The sequence below is a fragment of the Rhipicephalus microplus genome, chromosome 4 (genome assembly GCF_043290135.1).
Source record: "Rhipicephalus microplus isolate Deutch F79 chromosome 4, USDA_Rmic, whole genome shotgun sequence".
Lineage (NCBI taxonomy): Eukaryota > Metazoa > Arthropoda > Arachnida > Ixodida > Ixodidae > Rhipicephalus > Rhipicephalus microplus.
In genome coordinates, this window is record NC_134703.1 from 69,852,424 (window position 1) to 69,872,779 (window position 20,356).

The 20,356-nt window shown below is 47.4% G+C and overlaps 2 protein-coding genes across 2 annotated transcripts in view; one reads left to right on the top strand and one right to left on the bottom strand.

Moving 5' to 3' along the window:
* timeout (circadian regulator timeout) overlaps positions 1-20,356 on the bottom strand; it is a 318,914-nt gene that overhangs the window by 45,715 nt on the left and 252,843 nt on the right. Inside the window, exon 20 of the mRNA XM_037423870.2 lies at positions 1,078-1,204. Within this exon, the coding sequence (XP_037279767.2) occupies positions 1,078-1,204 (127 nt within the window). The remainder of the gene's footprint in view (positions 1-1,077; positions 1,205-20,356) is intronic.
* The window catches only part of LOC119172098 (uncharacterized), a 252,954-nt gene that overhangs the window by 40,118 nt on the left and 192,480 nt on the right, over positions 1-20,356 (top strand). The window lies entirely within an intron of this gene.

Consider the following 20,356-nt stretch of genomic DNA (forward strand, 5'->3'; position numbering starts at 1 on the left):
GCGCCTGAGTAGGGTTAGTTCCCGCAACGCACTCGCGGTTGCATCAAAAGGTATTCGTATCGGAATGACCGCAGGCGGCGCGAACAATGCCGCAGTCGTTTCGTAACGCAAGCGAAACGGTTGATTTGTCGACGTGGTGTGAGGGTGCGCCTACTCGACAGGCATCGTGTCTACTGGTCCGAGCAGCGGCCGTGAGGGCAGGCGTTCATATCCAAGCCACAATGCAATACGGCAACGCGAAATGACAAGTCCGCTCGACAAAACGCAAAATTGCCGTATAAGAAGCGGCTGATAGCCGAACTATAGCTCACCATCGAGAGAGCATCAGCTATTGGAAAACGGCGCATAAAATTACGCATGTCACAGGCGCACTTTGGAAAGCCTCATTCGCTCTCGCGCTGGAATTTTCGCATAGAAGTGCCGCCACCTAAATCTGCAAGTTGAACTACCTTCACGTGAAAAAATATAACATAAATAATGGTTTGCGTCATCGTTTCTTTTTTCCTTACTCCACGTCTGCCATTGCGTCGATCTCTTCCATCATGGCCTACCAATAAGCCTAAATGTTCGTGTTTAGACCGCTAAGAGAACTGCGAAGCGTCGTGGGCTGATAATAATAAAATCTTGGGTTTGACGTCCTAAAACAACGACACGATTGCGAGGGCTCCGGGAATTTCGATCATGCGGTGTTTTGTAAAGCGCACTTATATCGCACAATACTCGGACTTCTACCATGACGTCTTAATTAAAATGCGACCGCCACGGCTGGGATCGAGCGTGCGACCTTCGAGTTGCAACCGAACACCACAGGCACATCTCCACTGCAGCGGACCATCGCGGGGTGAAAAACAGAAGGGGAAGGAGTGGTCCGTTTGACTTTAGAGATGAAAGTCCGCATAGAACCAAGCTCACAGATGCGTGGCAACATGAATGGACATCAGAGGAGCTCCATCGCGTGTGACAGCAGATCCTACCGTACGAAACAATCGCATCAAAAGTGGATCCATATGACGAATCGGCCACGCTTTGCAAGTCTCGCATCAGAAGTCGCTCTTTGCGGGAGGAGAGACAACTCACTTTGCTTTCTTCGTGAAGGCCTTGACGTTGTCTACGAGGCCCAAGTGCTTCAGCTGCAAGAGCACGCTGCGTCGTGTCCTCGAGTCGTCGATCATGTGCTCCAGTATGAGATCGACAACGTCCTTGTCTGCAAGGAACACCAAAAGAAGGAGTAAGTGGGTTGAAATTACAGAACTACGTCATAACGCGTATCTTATCTCTGGCAGAGTGTAAATTATAACAAAGTAGAGAAATGCGTATACGCAACATCTGAAAAGTCATAGGTCTGTCTATTTTCGGGCTGCACTCTTATTGAGGTACCGTTTGATGTGCTAGATATAGCCTTTTAAAAAACTGGACATTTTTCGTCTCATTTCCCGGTGTCGGCCAGCTTTTAATTAAGAGTGTAACCCATGACCTCTCAATGCATATGCCGCGCGTGTTTATTTTGATGTATTCGGGCTCCAGCCGAAAAGACTTAACAACATTCGGTGCGGATCCCACCGGTGTTTGAGAAGCTTCGCGATTATTGCAGATCATAAGGTTGCGCGCAGGACATGAATAATCTAAGTTTATTTCAGAGCTCGCGCGAGCGCCAGAGATAATGCTGTACGTTTAAGTGACAACCACACAAAACACGATGCATTCCGCCAACGATGAGATTAGCGACAGCAGACGACTTGTTCCCCGCTATCAGTGTACAGAGTCGATCACATGTAACTTGCATTTTTATTGTTCGGGCACAGCTTGGCACAAATACAAAGCTCAGTCTTCAACAAGCCAACTGATGCCTTGTCCACCCCACTACCCCGTAATATTATCAAAGTCATTTCGTTAGTTGGTAACGGTGGTGGTCATGGGGGAGATAACGTCCCAAAAGCACAGTATGATCACGAGGGACGCCTTTACTTCCTTTCGAGCTGCTTGCACCGAAGTTAGAAATATTTAGTTGTACGTCCGCAATAGCCGTACGGACGCAGCCTGCAAGCCATTTCCAGTGGGAGGCTGCGTTCTTGTGGCTGCTGCGGACGCACAACTAAATATATATATTAATTGCAACACAACAATCAGGTGGACAGATAAAAATAAAAAAATGGACGCATTTCCACGAAGTGTATTATGACGAGTGGGCGGAGCGGAGACGATCGTGCTTACCGTAGTAAAACACCCGAGACATTGGCAATTCATGCATGCAAATGAGTGACAACGCGTGTGCACGGTACATACGACGAGTTTTTGCCGTTGAGCCGCCATTTTCGGCGCCTTCAACTAAAGCGTATAGCACCTTGCTGTAGGCGTAGGCTTTGAGCCGCCGCATACCACGCTCTCGCCTCTTGAGTGGCAGCTTGTTGTCGGCGTTGCCGCTTTGCCTTTCGCGAGCGCGAGCACCCCCACAATTGTTTTTATTCATGGCAGAAAGGGAATGTGTGTTCTGGAATGCACTTATTCTTTATCGTAAACATCGTCGTCGTCATGACGTAAGGTCGGTAAACTCGCATGTTCTGTGCCATGATGGCAGCGTCATCGTCATCGGGTACCTTTGATGTGCTAACGCGCTTAATCTTCATCGACATCGTCATGGCGTGTAGGGGGTACATTGCATGTGCTGTGCTGGGCAACGGAAAATGCTAGACCCTGGCGACAATGTACTTCTGTGGACTCCTGCGCGAACGCCTGGCTTATGCGAAAAGTTTGAGTCACGCTATCTTGGCCCTTACAAAGTTATCGAACAGACCTCACCGGTGAACTACCGTGTCACACCTGTTCATGTTCCCACTGACCAACGCTGCCGCGGGACAGAGATTGTGCATGTTTCGCGTCTCAAGCCCTATTGTATGCGTTCCACAGCGTAATTCGCGGCCAGGCTGGCCGCTTCCGTCGACGGGGGAAATTAGTGTGAGAATTCATTGTACGTCATCTTCCTCATCTATCAATTATCATCATCAGTCTTCGGCACGTTCCTCTTCATGATCGGCGCCATTTTGCTGTTGCTTCAATAAAGCGTCAGCTGCACCGTTGTATTTTCAAGAAGTACATTTTCATGAGTCGAGCAAGAAGATCGGCTTCCTCCAGATCCTTTGAAGGCTTCCTCCAGGTCCTTTGGAGATTCTCTGCGCTCCCGTGTCGACGCCCGCATCTGGAACCACGACCGTTCCTGCAGTAGCTGGTGCCGCGCTCAACCTACTGGGGTGCTCTTGGCTGAGGATTGAGTGGTTTTAAATTTCTGTCTTAGAGTCCGACTCTAGTTTGTTTCTGAGTCTAACCATATCTCTAGTGCTCATGTCGACTACTTCTCCTGGCCAGGCGCGATCCGCCTGGTCAGCGTCCTTGCCATCTAATGAATTACCACTAGACTCCTTTTTCCGCAGTGGTATCGACAGCATTCCCGGTGCACTGGTACCTACAAATGGAGGCTTCATCAGACTTTCAAACCCTCAGGTGGTTCAAAAGGAACTCAAGACAACTTCAAATCATTTCCAGACCATCACAGATGTGCGCCCATTTGGGCGAGGAGGCATCGTGTGTAGGTCGCCCGATCAGACCTGCGTGCAGGATCTTCTCAAATGCACCTCCTTTGCTGCTACCCCGGTGAGTGCTTTTATTCCGCCTCACCTTGCATGTACCAAAGGCCTTGTACGGGGAGTCGACTCCAAGCTGAGTCGAGCTGAGACCCTAGACAGGCTCTCTGGAGCAGGCGTAATTTCAATTTACCGGTGTAATCGCCTAGTCGACAACCAGAGGGTACCAACCGAATCTGTTATCGCGACATTTGTGGGCACAAAATGCCCATCAGAAATAAAATTATGGCCACTGATTTTCCGAGTAGAACCCCTCGCTTCTCGTCCGATTCAGTGCAAGAACTGCTGGAGATTCGGCCACAGTGCGGGAGGATGTAAATCTAACGTTCGTTGTCGCACCTGTGGAGAGAGTCATCCTTCAAGCAATTGTACTGCAACAGTGGAAAAGTGTTGTCTCTGTGGGGGCAGTCACTGCGCCGACAACTCTGACTGTTCCGCTCGTTCCCGGGAGGTTCAAATCCTGGAAGTTATTGACCGCCGCCGCTGTTCACGAAGGGAAGCCATTGACATAGTTAGAGACAGAGCTTTTGGATACTCTGGTATAACAGCGCGCTGCGCTTCCAGTATGGACTCAACCCTATCGCAGGCTATTGAAACTGCTGTGGAAAAGGCAGTGAGTAAGGCAATGGATAAACTAATATCTAACCTTTCCGACTGTTTAGTGCAAATTCTTTCAAGCCAGATTGGACAAACAGTACAGACTGGTACAGAACCTGCAGTATTACACATTACTAGTGACGCCACACAGCTACGCAATGTAGTGATGGACGAACTTTCTGCATCTGCAGGCAAGGCTAAGCAGCCAGGAACACAGGTGCACTTGGACCGACATTCGCCTCGGCCGAGTACAAGTACTGATACAGATATGGAACTCGATATACGAACTAATAAACGTACCAGATCCCCTATCTTCACCGATCTCAAGTCCAAATCTAAACGGAATGAATCAGCTATTTCGCGTGAAGATGCTAACAAGGGCGCGACATGCGCCTCTGCGGTGCGCTCAACACCATAGGTCAGTTGAGGGTACTGCAGTGGAACTGCCGTTCTATATTCTCAGCCTCAACCGACTTACATTACTTTTGCAATAATTTTAATCTTGATATTATAATTCTCCAAGAAACTTGGCTTACACCAGATAAAAATTTCCATCTTGCAGGTTTTCGTTCTTTTCGATTAGATCGCCCATCACGTGGTGGTGGTTTAATGATCCTTGTATCAAGTAAATTATGCCATAAAGCGAAAATTTCTTTCAGAATGTTAGACTTCGACTGCGAATTATTAGCATTAGACTTGTGTCTCCCCGGATACCACCCTTTTTCAATCGTAAATTGCTACTTCCCCTCCGGTGTGCAAAGCACGCGTTATCTTGACAGCGTTTTGGTAGCATGTAGAAAGGAAATTGTACTCACAGGAGACTTTAATTCACACCATTTGTCTTGGGGTATAAGGACAGATTCTTGTGGTAGGCGACTGTGGGAATGGACTATTGATCACAACCTCTCCTGTCTGAATAAAGGTCATGTAACATTTGTCCGAGGACAAACTAGCTCAGTATTGGATTTAACGTTTTGCTCCAATGCAATCAAGATTTTGTCATGGGCTGTTCTGGATTCGGCAACTAACAGTGACCATCTTCCTGTAGTTTTTGACATTATTTGTCCAACAATAACTTTAGATCAGCCAAAACTCACATACATCAACCAAAGCAAATTTCAAGCCTGCCTCCGTTCTGCCATTTCCAAGCTTGGAAATGCCAGTACTAAGGAGATTGCATCTACGATAGGTTCAATGCTGGAGGGATCTAGAAAAAATTCTGAATTTTCTATTCCATCTAATAAACGATCCTCCTCTCGTTGGTGGAACGATGAGTGTACGCGCGATTATAGAAGACGAAAACCCGCTTGGAAAAAGCTTCTTCTTAATCAGAGCCCAACAAACTGGAAAGACTATCAATTCCTTGCTGGCGTATTTAAGCGTACAGTGAACCGCGCGAAAGAAGAATACGAGAGTAGACATTTTGATTATCTTTCTAAATCAAAGAATAAGCGTGCTTTGTTCGCTTATCTTCGGACAAGAAAAGTACTACCAGCACCTTTAACGTTGCAGTCATGTGTCTTGACGCCGGTAGAAATGAACACTTCTCTAGAAGACATAGCGCAAGGTTTAGAACGCCGCTTCACTGCGAATTTTTCGGCTATTCAGTCCGTTCTGGTAAACTTGCATGAATTTCCAGAAGTTTCTTTAGCTGAATTGAATCAGACAGTATTATGCTTACCGAGGACGGCTCCCGGACCAGATGGGATTACGAACTCTATGTTGAAATGTTTACTCCAGGAATCGCCTAATCTTTTGCTAGATCTAGTGAATTACTCTTTGGGGAATGCATGGATACCTCCAGAATGGAAACTTGCCAAAATTGTATTGTTGCTAAAAAATGAAAATGATGCATACACGTTGGATAACATAAGGCCGATCGCACTGACATCAAACTTAGTGAAATTGGTTGAGAGAATCATCAATATACGAATTAATGAACTTATTACCATGAGGTCTATTCTAAGTCCCTGTCAAATTGGGTTCAGGGCTGGTTGTTCAATTTGGGATGCCCACGTTGACTTAGAAAGTAGGCTTCAATTAGCTCGGCTACATAAAAAATATGCTGCTTTAGTTACCTTAGACATCGCTAAAGCATATGATACCGTGGAGCACTGTATTTTGATAGATCGATTAGAATACCTTGATTTTCCATCATACATAGTAGCGTGGGTTCACAATTTTCTCGCAGACAGGAAATTTTACTGTTTTAAAGATGGGTTTTCATCATCTACTCATACCCAAACGAGGGGAGTACCGCAAGGCTCGGTGCTTTCCCCGGTGCTATTTAATTTACTAATGAGCACCATCCCACGTAAACAGGATATAACAACTTATGTTTATGCAGACGATATCGCATTTTTTGCAATGGCAGATAACATTCAGACCTTATATGAACGGCTGCAGACTTACCTTAATATATTGGAGAGCTGGCTCGATGGCAACAGCTTTTTACTTAATCCAAGTAAATGTGCCCTCCTTGTTTTCCCGCTGCAATACCCTGTGAACATCTCTCTGTCTTACCATCATGAGGATATACCACAGGTGGAATCTGTTAAATACCTTGGAGTAATTTATCACACATCGCTCAACTGGCGATCTCATATCGAATATATCGCCAGAAAAGGTGTGCGGGCCATTGGCATATTACGTAGGCTAAGTAACTACTGCATAGGTATGAGAAGAGACACATTATTAATGATATATCGCATGTATGTTCGTCCCATTTTGGAATTTGGTTGTGTGCTTTTCTCTGGAGTTCCAGCTTACAAGTTGCGGCCTCTAATTCTTCTGGAAAGAGAAGCTTTACGCTTATGCCTTGGCCTTCCCAAAACAGTCGCCAACAATGTGTTATATCTCGAATCGAGGGTCCCTCCGCTTTCTTGTCGAATTCGCCTTCTTACTGTTCAGACACTCTTAAGAATTTATGAATCACCATTACGACATTCAGAAACAGCCTTTATTTCCACCCCGGAATCATTTTTTGCTGCCAGATGGCCGCGATTTCACACGCCACAAATTATATTTGTGCAAAATTTACTGGAGCCTCTAAACGTACGTATATGCGACATCATGCCGAGTCGTTATAATTCAGCCCCGGTAGAAATTCAATTCGACGACATTTTTCCTAATAATGCCAAATTACTTCCCCATAATATTTTGGATGGTTTACTCCAAGATCACCTGCGCCGTATTACAACGAACGTTATTATTGCTACAGACGCATCGCAATACGACGAAAAGTCAGGGGTTGGTATTTTCAGTCCTATTTTAAATTGGATTTATTCCCTTCGACTACCCGATTTCATACCCGTTTTTGTGGCTGAGTTTCTGGCAGTAGTGCTCGCCTTACGCAAGTTAGATACAGCAATTACATCAGCTGTCATAATAACAGATTCCCTATCTCTTTGTGCGGCACTTTCTGTTGGTGCTGATAATCACGTAACAAAGGCGTTCCGTGCATTAGTACCTGCGCATTTAAGAAAAGTGCGATTAGTTTGGGTGCCTGGACATAAAGGTTTGTTTCTTAATGAAATAGCAGATTCCTTAGCTAAGTCGTCAATCAGCGAACCAATTCTACCGCTCTGTTTATCATCCGCTTATGTGACTGCTGCTCGATTCCGCAGACGTACGCTTATGCAAGTCTTTAAAAGTTCAGCACTAACAAACTCTACAGAATATCGCCATTTATTATATCCCTGGCGAAGAGACTTTTGCCGCACTCGAAAACAAGAAGTAGCTATCACAAGGCTGCGTTGCCGGGTACCAAATCTAAACTTCTATAAACACCGGTCTGCTCAGGCACCTTCGCCACTGTGTGCATTCTGTGATGAACTGGAAACAATAGACCATTTCTTTTTGACCTGCAGGCGGTTTAATACATTACGAAAAACCCTATTAGAAATACCTTTGCGTGGCATTGGTATGGACTTATCTCTGCCTTTCATTCTGTCTTTTGGAGCTTCCATTTCTGGTTTCTGTAATGGCACAGTATGCGCGGCCGTCCGGGACTATATAGATGAAACTAATAGGTTGACTAATTAACCAGTTTCCTTATCTTAACATGTTCACCTAATTATATACGTATAAAATCAGACTAATGCTCTATTCTAAGAATAAATTTGTTGATGTAAATATTTCTGTGCATTACATTAAGCACCACACTTGCCTATAGGCTATCGGTAATCTTTCTGTTATACCTCCATCATTCTAAATCTGAACAGTAAATTTTAAAGCCACTCAATTCTTGGCCAATCCCCCACAGTGGGTATGCGCCACTAACGATAGGAGAACAACAACAACAACTAGACCCTGAGGTACTTCGCCCCTAAAAGTTTGCATGTATAACGCGGCAGCAGAAAGCACACGAACGGGTTCATTGGCGGCACATGGTTGACGCATTTGCCCTGCAAAGGGGATCATCAGGCTGCTGTTGATAATAATTATGATGCTGTTGCATTGAGCTTATAGACATTTTAAGACGCCTTCATGCATCATGACAGCTCCTCCGCGAAACAAAAAAAAAAACAAGAACTAACTCAATAGGCTGCTACTCAAACGTATTATTATAAACTGATTTATCTGATGAAAATTGTGCGATGCTTCTCAAGTTCGTATTCCCCATTTAGTCAATCATGATAACAGAACTGCAAGCGACAGTTGAAAGCGAAGCGGTGGGAGAAAAGAAACAACATCAATGTATGGACTTGGGAAAATTGTAAGAAATGACCCAAAAGGAGCCCAAACTTTCCTGTGAGCTTCGGTCGCAGCGGCCAGCTCTTTCTCTACACAAGAGTTTGTAAAGGAGCATCGGAAAAGCATTAATCGGCTCTAACGGCAGCCTCAGGGCCTCAGATGTGCCATGAGCGACGACAGGGACCGATGGCTGCTCTCATAAAATACAACCTCCAAGACAAACGAGACAAAGTAAGAACAATAAGCAAAAAGAAAAAAAAAAGGAATGAAGAGAACCAGTGTTGTGACGAGGAAAGAAAAAAAAACAGCGAACAACGGTAAAAGTAAGCTTGAGCATCAAATCACTTCAGCAGGCATAGATAGCAAATACGCTTGCAAGATAAGTTCCGATACGCAACATCAACACAAGAAAACGTTTCGAAGGAAGACAATTCTTTTTCCGACTTTTAACTAGAGACCTACTTCGAAGTACTTACGCGTCCGCCTCGGTGGTGAAGCCGTTTCGGTGCTCGTTTACCCACACTGCACTCGCGGATTCGATCTTGGCCCCGGCGGTCGCGTTGCAATGGGGCCGAAATTCTAGTGGTCCATATATTGTGCGATGTCCGTGCACGTTAATGAACGCCAGATGGTCGAAATTCCCGCAGCCCACCATTAGCTGGGTCGTGCGTGATAATCATATAGTGGTTTTAGCCCATCGCAGCTGCGAGCTCGTGCTATGTAGTCAGTCCGATGTCAACAGCGGAGACATCACACATAGGCACAGAACACGCGGACGAAAAAGACACGGTGCCTTTAGGCACTGCTGAAGATATGACAGGCGAAAGCCTATCCTTTCACGAGACGCTTATTAATATTCTTCGGCATCTTATGTCGATTGCATACTTCCACCCTCCTCTCGGAAACTTCCCGCACCACCTAACGATGTGACGCACTACCTCCAGCATCGGCCTCGCTTTTACCTAGCGACACTGTCATGCAATGACGTCATCTGACGCCTTTTCGTATAGATCTTGATTGATATGTGGGGTTCAACGTCCCAAAACCACCATATGATTATGAGAGACGCCGTAGTGGAGGGCTCCGGGAATTTTGACACCTTGGGTTCTTTAACGTGCGCCCAAATCTGAACACACGGGCCTACAACATTTCCGCCTCCATCGGAAATGCAGCTGCCGCAGCCGGGATTTGAACCCACGACCTGCGGTTTGGTATAGATCTTGTAGCCAGCACTGGAGATTAGGTCTCAGGAGACAGATAAGAGAAAGAATAATAAGAGAAAGAGAGGGGGAAAAAAGAAAGACAAGAATTTTTCTCTGGTCGCCACAAAGCTTAGGAAGACGCTTACGTCGTTCCATTCTGAATCGGAATAAACATGAAAGTGACTCTCGCAATCCCAGCCAGCGCACACGCACAGAAAGAAAAAAAGTAACGCCAAGCGCTACACGAAGTATAGTATAAATCAACAGAGGAACAAAAAGAAAGAAGCGACGCGACTCCACAACAATCGAACCGTGCTGTAGAAACATCGGTGACGCGAAAAGAAAACGCCGCGGATGCTTCATACATAACACCACACTCGCAAGCGCGTCGCTGGAAGCAAAACAGAAATACCGTAATAAAATAAGAAAAGGCACGAGCATTAAAGCCGCCACGCGAAGCGCCTTCGGGCTTAGGTGAGGCACCTTCACGCCTCAGTTCACTCACCTGCCTGAGCAAGCAGCGAGGCGTCGGGCGCGCGCGTGCATTGGCCACACGAGTATTAAGGAAGGCAAGACGATGCTGGTACAAAAACATGACAGAACATCGAAAAAAAGTTTCCAACCGCCTGTCACATGTAACCGGGCGCAGAGGCATGACATGCAGCGCTGATGCGTTTGAAAAGGAATGAAAGTGCTAGGGGCGATAGAAAGCTACGAGTGGCGCGTGCGTCTCGCATTTTTCTTTTCTATACAGCACAGAACGGAATGGGGGCGCCCATGCACCAGCCGTAATGCTTTTCCTTTTCTCCCTAGGAGCCACTTTCCTGGTTTCGCTTGTTTCTTGTCTTTACTCTTCTTCAAGCTAAGAAAAAAAAATCCCGCGCAGCCCATCATAGTTCTTGTATTGTATACACCGGACAAATCGGCACACGCGTTGTGGTAGCGAAGCTGCAGTTGAAGAGAATGAAGCGAGCACGCACCCCGGCAATGAAGATGATGATCATTCCTGGTCGTTCTACCCAACGCCACGAGAACCTCCACCACGGTTCCACTGACGTATTTCCGTCACGGATATGACGTTATAAAATATACGCTAAAATAATTCAAACAAAGAAACGAGAGGTATAAGAGATGGCGCCGATATGACGTTATAAAATATACGCTAAAATAATGCAAACAAAGAAACGAGAGGTATAAGAGATGGCGCGGGTAGTCGAACCAGCGACCTCTCCGTCCGAAGGGCGCTAGCGACACGACCACGAAACAAATGCTGCCACGAATGCAAACGGCAAGCCATTTATTTGCACCATACACCGTTTGGTGGTCCTCAGAGATCCACATCTTCAGCGCGTTTTCATCATCAGTAGAATATGGAGGGAAGTCTACACAGCGCCACGAAAGGCTCAAAGAGCTTCACACTTGAAAATTAGCAAACAAGACACGCGGTGCGGCGTATAGCAAATACCTGTTAGCTATTGTATATTCTGCCTGAATTCTTTCAGGTGTTTCGGGCGGGAGACATACAACACTTCTGCGAGGCTTGTGCGACTTGCATTAGCAAAAAAAAAAGAAAATGCGTGACATCGCTTTGCAAAACGAAGCCGAATCATATGCTGAGGGGAAATAAATGTCCGTTGACGACGGATTTTCACCATAGCCCATGTAGCTGCCACCGGAATTGGACAGGCCCCACTATATAACAACTGCTGCTCCACTAAAAACGATGGCGCGTTCGCCGCGAAGAGTGTATGCCACATAAACTGGAACACCCCTATAAGGCTCTTCCAATTTATGCACGCACTGAGCAATATTTTGCCCCGTGCAGCTCCGATAAAAAAGTCATGAGACAGGAAACGCGGCACTAATACGCGTGCTGCTAGAATGGCTCCTTAAGATCGTGCGCGTAAAAACCTGACCACACGTATACCCACTGCAGCGAGTCAGCGCATGGCTTTTTGACGCGGCGCAGAGCCCTTAACCATTTGGAGAGAGAGGGCGCACAGCTTTGCGTAGTCACGCGCCCTCTCCCTTCATATGGGAGAGGTCTCGGCCCCGCGCCAAAAAGCCACGCGCTGATGCGTTGCAACGGCCATGCGTGTGGTCAAGCTTTAAGGCCAAGCACATGCGGCGAGCCACACATGTCGAGGTATGTCGCCACAAGGAAACGCTGGGTGATTAAATGAAAAACTTTATAAAACTTCCCTAAGTCACTAGGAGGTCGGAATTCAGTTCTGGCGTTGAAGTTGCGCCCGAGTACACAACAAACATACTGACCGCGAGAGTTTTTCAAAACGGTGCGGTAATAGCCGAGTAAGACGCGTTTGATGGTACAAAACGCGCCCTCGCTCGTTTCTCTCTTTCCGGCACTATGTTCCATTTGTCGGCTTCTCTCTCCTCCTAGCCGAGTGTCTCTCCTCACTGTGCGAGGAGGAAGAGAAGAGCAGCAAGCGAGCGCACCTACGCGGGCATACAGGTCAAGGTCAAAACGTTGCACCCCAAAAACTTCCGGTCCCTTCATTCACCAGCTGCTAACGTCGAAACTAAAAGCATGTTTTAAAGTTTTCTTTTTTTCAAGGGAAAGGAAAGTCTTTTATTAGTGTCTCACATAAAGGAATGCGCGTTAAGTTTGAGAGAATCTCTTTTAATTTTTATGTAGCTCAAACGAACATCCATTCGCTATATTTTTCCAAATAATAGAAGAAAAATGAAAAAAAATGAGCTCTTTTTGCCCACCAATGTTATTAAGGCACACCGGTTGACGATACCGGATGTCATCAAGGGCGTGTTTGTAAACAGTGAAAAATGAGTTGACGTAACGGCGAACGCCGAGGGAATCAGGAACGCCGAAAGGCAGGAAGAGGAGACACAGGACAAACAACTTTATTTGGTCCTGAGAGGCAAGGCAGCGGGCCAACTATGTAGGTCCCCACCCAGCCGTTGGCTAGTCCCATGTCGGAACAGAGAGGCCATGCCTCTCCGCTCGTTCACGGGCCCTCTGGACAGCCTGAAGCTGGACGTCTTGTCTGGGGTCTGTGATTGCTGTCGTCCAGTCTTCTTCTGTTTTAAAATCCTGTAACGCAGGGCACTGCCAGAGCATGTGACTCAAAGAGCAAAATTCACCACAATCTGGGCAAAGTGGATCAATATCCGGATGAAGCATGCTCAGAAAGCCCCTAGAGGGGTAAGACCCCGTCTGGAGCATGCGGAGCGTGCTTGCTTGTGATCTGTGGAGCTTATGATGGGGAAAGGGAAAAGTCTGTCGCTCTCCTCTGTAATGAGATGTTATCTCGTGAAAAGTAACGAGAGGATCACTGTGGACGAGCTCTCCCGAACCCACCCGAGAGACCACCCCGTCGCGGCTTGTGAAACCTCGCGCACAGTCGTGGGCTATCTCGTTTGGGTTCAGGTGACCCGGCAGTACGTCTGGTCCCATGTGAGCGGGAAACCAGACTATGTGATGAATAACATCTGAGGGGGGTTTGCTGTGGAGAATTCTGGCTGCCTCTGTGGCTATCAATCCCGATGCGAACGCCCTAACGGCCGCTCGGGAATCGGTGTACACCGTGGTGCGTTTCGTGTCCAGTAATGCCAGCGCTACAGCAGCCTGTTCTGCTACATCGACCAAGGAGGTCTTCACTGAAGCTGCCGAGACAAGTTCTCCCCTGTCATTGACTACTGCCACGGAAAACCCGCTGCCGCCGGCGTGGCGCGCCGCGTCCACAAATGTCTCTGTTCCGGAGAGGTTCTTTATGAAAGCCCTAGCCCTCGCCAACCTACGACCTTTATTGTGTTGGGGATGGATGTTTCGTGGAAGAGGGTCAACAATAAAGGAATTCCTTGTTTGATAATCAAGCTGCGTAGTTTCTCCCTGATTGAAGATAGGACGGAGGCCTGCCGCATCGAGCAGTTTTCTTCCTGTTTTGAAACTCGATAACCGAATTATTTGTGCTGACCTTTGCGCTTCAATTAATTCCGAAGTGGTGTTGTGCACTCCCAACTTCATGAGTTTTTCTGTGCTAGTCGTGATTGGGACGCCGAGCACCTTTTTGACACTTTTGCGCATGAGCGTGTCCAATTTATCCCTTTCCGTTTTGGTCCAATTGAGAGCCGCCACTATGTATATGATATGGCTCATGAGGAAAGCGTGGTGGGCCCTAAGGAGGATATCCTCGCCTATGCCGCCCTTCTTGTTGGACACCCGCATAATTAATCTCAGAATGTTCTCTGTTTTTGTGGTGAGATGGGCTATAGTCTTTGCGTTGCATCCCTTAGAGTCTAATAAAAGCCCCAGAATTTTCATAGAATTGACTCTAGGAATTGTGCGACCATCCTTGGTGCAAACGCTAATGGGCACCTGATCGAGAGGGGTGAGTCCCCTAACACCTCGTCTAGCCTGTCTGTACAGCAGGAGTTCCGACTTTTCCGGCGAAAGCGCCAGTCCCGTACCTTCCAGGAAAGACTCTGTAACGTCCAGAGCCTCCTGTAGAGCTTGTTCAACCGCCGCCTCCGATCCTCCGGGACACCAGATTGTAATGTCGTCAGCATATAAAGCGTGTCCGACATTAGGAACTTTAGAAAGGCTTGCCGACAGCTTGCGCATGGCTATGTTGAATAGAAGGGGGGAGATAACTGCCCCTTGGGGAGTACCCCTTCGTCCGAGTTTGAAAGGCTCCGAGACTGATTGTCCCAGTTTTATTGCCGCCGTCCGACTCTCGAGGAAAGATTCAACGAAGGAGAAGAATTTAACTCCCAGGTTCAAAGCCGGTATCTCCTTAAGAATATAGTCGTGTTTGACAGTATCGAATGCTTTAGTGAGGTCCAGTGCGAGGACCCCTTTTACATCTTTGCTTGGAAAGTCAATTATTTGTGTTTTGAGGAAGGAAGAGGAGAAGATATTTTTTCTTGAAATTTGTGGGGGCACCCGTGGCCCTTAGCGCTGCCGCGTTGGGTAGAATAGGTGACCAGTAAAAGAGCGAGGGATTGTGAAATGCGCCATCTGCTGCCAACTTCCGGTTCGAGAAGACTAGACGACGGCGAACCGCTCCGCCGCAAGTCTTAGATTATTCCGGATTCGCGTGCGCGGTCGCCCGTTTATTTTCATCCTGATAAACCATGGTCGGTTGTTCAGCCGTTGGCTGTTCCAACTCGAGCGTGAAAGGCAAAAGTAGGTATCGATACCCATGAAATGAAGAAATTAAAATGAAGTGGACCGCGACTGTGAAGAGAGCCACAGCGACAGGTAGCCTTTGAGTACGGAACGTTGAAGTCAGACTGTGCGAAAACCATTTTATCACAGGTACGTGTCTATTCCGCACTAATAAAAAGTTCACGCATGAATTTGCTGCGAATATTATATCGAGAAATGAATTGTCGTGCAGGCGCGACTAGCAAAGGTATCATGGGAACGCGCCGGCGAGATCTACCTGCCATAAGATGAACACCGGCCATTGGAATCACATATATGAGAAAAAAAAAACGAGAAAGACGGGATAAAAACAAGAAATGCGGCGCGCTCGGTTTGCTCCGCTCACTCAGCTGGCGGCGATCGGCTGATCGGCACCGGTCTCCAGAGTTCTCACTGATAACGAGATCCACACGTGGCTCTCCACTATTGCGACTTCCGGTCGCTCGCATGCAACCTCTGCCGGTGTGAACATCAGTCGCTTTTTGGTCCCCAGTCGCGAATGGTCACGCGACCGCTGCTAGTCGCCGGTGTGCACCAGCCTTAAGTTCACAGGAAGTGCTGGCGGAGTCCATTTGCGTGTATCTTGACCAAACTGTGCTCCAGGACTGCACACAAAGGAAGAAGTGCGTAAACAAGCGCAGAATTTTGATTATTCGGCGCCGTCTATGTCTGACTGTATTGTTTATGTGCCGCCGTACCACGCAGCTTGACTAAGAACAGCGTTAAAATACGAATCTGGCTTCGACTGAAAAATCCATCTTATAGCGCGCAGCAGGCAAGAAAAAAAGATACCTTAACGCGCTCATTAAGTGCTACGCTTCATGCCAATCAACCGACGACGATGTCGGCCGAAGCAGCGATTCCAAAATGAACTCGTAGCTTAGTGCTACAATCAACCCCATCCCCTGAGATTTTTAAAATGGTGGTTCTCTATCTGCAGTAACGTATCAAACAATGAAAACTGTCTGCTGTATCGACTGATCAGCTAGCGAAACTGACAGTGCCCCCAAGCAGCATAAAAGCATTGCAGATAATTTTTGCGTGATAAAAAGTTTCCTTACCATTCGTGGCTTTCGTATCCTGTCATCGTCGCAGTCACGGTTAGCAAAAAAAAAAACAAAAGAAAACAGCTTCTAAAGCACTGACATTACACGGAGGGGCGCTTTTTTTTAACGGAGCGATACAAAAATGCGCTGCTAACCCGCGTGGTGCGTCGAACCGAAAGCCATCGCATTCCACAGTTCCCTGCGCTTGCCCATATTACCGGTCACCTATTGATAATGACGGTGTTCTAAACTGGATGCGTGCGTTTGCTTGAAATCTTGAAACAAATAAAAAATGTATTGGAAATTGTTTAGATGCCTTCAAAGGAATATGCGCTAAATTCAAACGGGACTGTCTCTGCTTCTATGAGCCTTTCATCAAAGTTTAGTGTCACCTATCTGCCGTGAGCTACACAGCTTGGCTGGTTACACACCTTCACAGATAGAAACGGCGCAAGCCTGCTAAATGCGTTACGGTCCCCGAAGCAAGGACCGGTTCACGCTAGCGCCAAACATGCCTCGTCATTTGACGTTGGAATGAGTCGAATGAGTCCAAGACTCATTTTCGCGCCGTTTGCTGGAGAGCGACGCAGCCAATCAGCGACGGAGGAGCGACATGGGTAAGCCGAGTGTCGTCTGCTATCGGCTCTCCGCATCATCTGAGTGTGCCGCGGGACACCTCCAGCTTCTTGCTCCGCGGTTTCACGCTATGTCGTACGTGTTGTTCCCAGACTACGCTCCAGCAGTTAATTGAGCGTTTTAGCCCCCCCCCCCCAATATAGAGAAAAAAACGCAGCCTAATTCGAAACAACGCGTCCCAAAGAAGGCGTTCCATCAAGTGGCACCAGCTATCCAGGAATAGTAACAATTAACAAACGTGTAATGTATGCCCTTCTAGATTAGGGAAGGCTTGCTTAAGCCTACAACAACAATTATTTGAGTATGGCTCTCAGAAATGGTGCCGAATCGATTTGAGTACTGTGCTGTCGAAGCTTAAAGACATAAGTGTAAAGCGAATGGAAGCATCAGTTCGGAGCTTACGAGCTACAGAGCGCACGGCGGCCGCTTGATAGTATCTAGGTGGTTGACAACTGCATTCGGAACAGCGGCCATGTTTGTCGGAGGCTCAAGTGCCTCGCCGGCGAAGCTTGCCGTGCACTTGGAACTGCCCTCCTGCGGACGGCGCCTGCCGCCGGTCTACGGCACCGCGCCGTCAGGACAGACTAGCCGCTAGCGTGAACCGGCCCTAAGAGGCAAGCAGCGACCACCACTCGACGCAGATGGGGCCGCCGTGCGTCGACTGCACGTCAGTCTGTGACGCAAGCGCCAACATTACCTTGGGGGCTGCCGCTCTAGGCTCTAGTTTCGTGCGCTCCGAGCCTGTGCCACTGATCAGGCCACAGTTCGGTAAGAAATCGCGTTATCACTTGATATGAAGCTGGCTTCTGGCTTTTACAGAGAGCCGACTTCAATTTGGCCATTATAGCAAGCCCGCAGAACTTACAAGTGAAAATACGACTGACATAACTTAGTTCTATAGGGTCGAATCATCTTGCCACCCACCGCCGCGTGGCTGCAGCGGATAGCGGAACATTGCCTGCGGAACAGCCCTTTTATTTTGAGATGCACATCTTTAAATGCTACTTCACAAGCATTCGTATACATACGGGGCATTGCATGATGGATCCACTTTCTTCAGCTATCGATCTTGTTCCAACAAAAAATTTGCCGTTCTTACGCGCACTCCGTACAGATGTGATTTCGTCTGCATGTATTAATTTCATTTATTTGCATACATGTCTTTGACATTATATGGAGACTTCGTTGTCAGTTGTGACGCATGAAGTCAATAATATTATTAATGATAACAATATCTGGCGTTTAACATCCCTAAAACCACAATATGCTTATGAGAGACGCTATACTAGAGGGCTCCGAAAATTTCATCCGCCTGGGTTTCTTTAACGTGTACTTAAATCTACACTCTAAGCCGAAATTCGGCAAAGTTGGACTAACTGCAGTCGTTAAATCAATGGACGAACGGTTCGTCCAACAGGGACTAAATGTGTGACAATGCGTGTCTTGCGCAACCGCCCGGCAATGAAGGGACCAACGGGGAGGGCAACTGCGCCGCGATCGCCTCCTGTCGATGCTGCACTGCAATGCTCGGCGTGGTCGGCGATCATGAAAACAAGTTAGATAGGCTATACGCCACTGTGAAAGTGAAGCACTATGAAACGAATAGAAGATGTTATGAGAGGAAAGTAGTACAACGCGCTGTCAGTGCACACAGCAAGTGCCCTCGCGTTTCCACCATGCCGGCACGGGCGAGCCGAAGCCAAGTGAAAGTTTCCGCAAACACGGGCAATGCCGAGAACTCGCTTTAATGTGCTGAATAAGTTCGAACTACGGTGGACACTGACAATGCTAATAAAGGTAAGCTGTTCATCAGCGGTCGTGTACCCACACAGTGACCACAAGTTCAAAGCGATATATAGGAAAAGTAGGCTTCGTACGTCATCGGTATCAAGCGGGCAGCCGGTGTGAGTGCATTGCCGGCACAAGCGAAGGAAACGTCGCGTATAAGTTCACGAAAATAGTAGCTCAGGCAAACTTATGTCTTTTTTATCCATGCGACAATCGTTATCAAAAATCCAACGTGTAGGCGATCGCGGATACGACTAATCGTGCGGCCAGTGGTACACAGGTTGTGCCTTACCAGCACGATGAAAGAACCGTGCCTGCGAACGGTCTCGTCGCTGTTAGTATACAGATATCTACATCACTCCGTAAGACACAGCGAACATGGGGCACTTACCTATTGTTCATTTGTGACTATAAAATAACGACGATGAAAATGTCACGCGAGCCGCATGTTGCGATCGCCGGCGGTCGTTTAGCCGTACTCGTCGTAAGCCTAGCGACGCCGTCGGCAAGCCGACTCGGTATGGCATCGGCGGGGCGCCTGCGGCTGCTTCGCCGGCTTTCCCGCTCAAGCGCCGCTGCTATGTTTGCGTTTGCGGACTCGTGCGCCAGCGCTGCGAACGCTGGTTCGGCCGACATGATCGAATACTAGCTGATAATTCGTAGTCTTGGGCTGGAAGCGTGTTGAATATTAGATGGATCCATATTAAAAGATCGGTGCGCATCGGTGCTACGAATTAGTTGATGTAAATTTTCGCGTTGCGGTATCAATGTTTATTGTTTTTTTAAGCCGAGTAAAAGTCGCCCACTGGCACTAGATGGGAGGTCAAAATACTGTGCTATATATACCCGAGAGTCTGTTCTCTGTAGTAGAGCGCGGGCAGTCAGTGTTTGTGGTGTTTTACTTTGAAATAATAGTGCGTATGTATGTGTGTGTGTGCGTGCGTGTGTTGCATGAATAACATACTATGATCTTCAGTGCTGATTAAATTGGAATAAACATAAAATATACTGCACAAACGCAGTGTCGCTATTTTTTTTTGCCATTGGTCCAGATGGTTCAACTGTTAGTCCCGCTGGAGCATTCTACTGAGGCCAACATTTAAACCAAGTGGAGTAAGTGCTTGGGGTAACAGTTGAGCCCTTGCAGTTACTCCCGCAGTTAGTCCAAAATTGGTTCAAAATCTGTGGCAGCGCGTTTAGACCCCTAAAGGACCAATGGCATACCCCACTTTAGTCTTTTTCGGCTTAGAGTGTAGGTACAGGAACCGCAAACGTTTCGGACTCCATCGAAAATGCAGCCGCCGAGGCCGGTTTCGATCCCGCGATCTTATGGTTAGGACGCATGAAGTGTCAAAGCAATGTTTAGGTCTGGTTTAACATCGTTACTCATAAAATTGGCGACTGCTGCACGCTTATGCAACGGGGGCCCACTGGCTGATTGTGCTTCAATGAAAGAGCCCCTTTTCAGCCATCATTCATGTTGTTAACTAGCGATTGTATACATGGAACTTCTACAGCTCAGAACGGGCGTCATGACCGCAGAGAAACACTTCGTGAGTATCAAGGACGAAT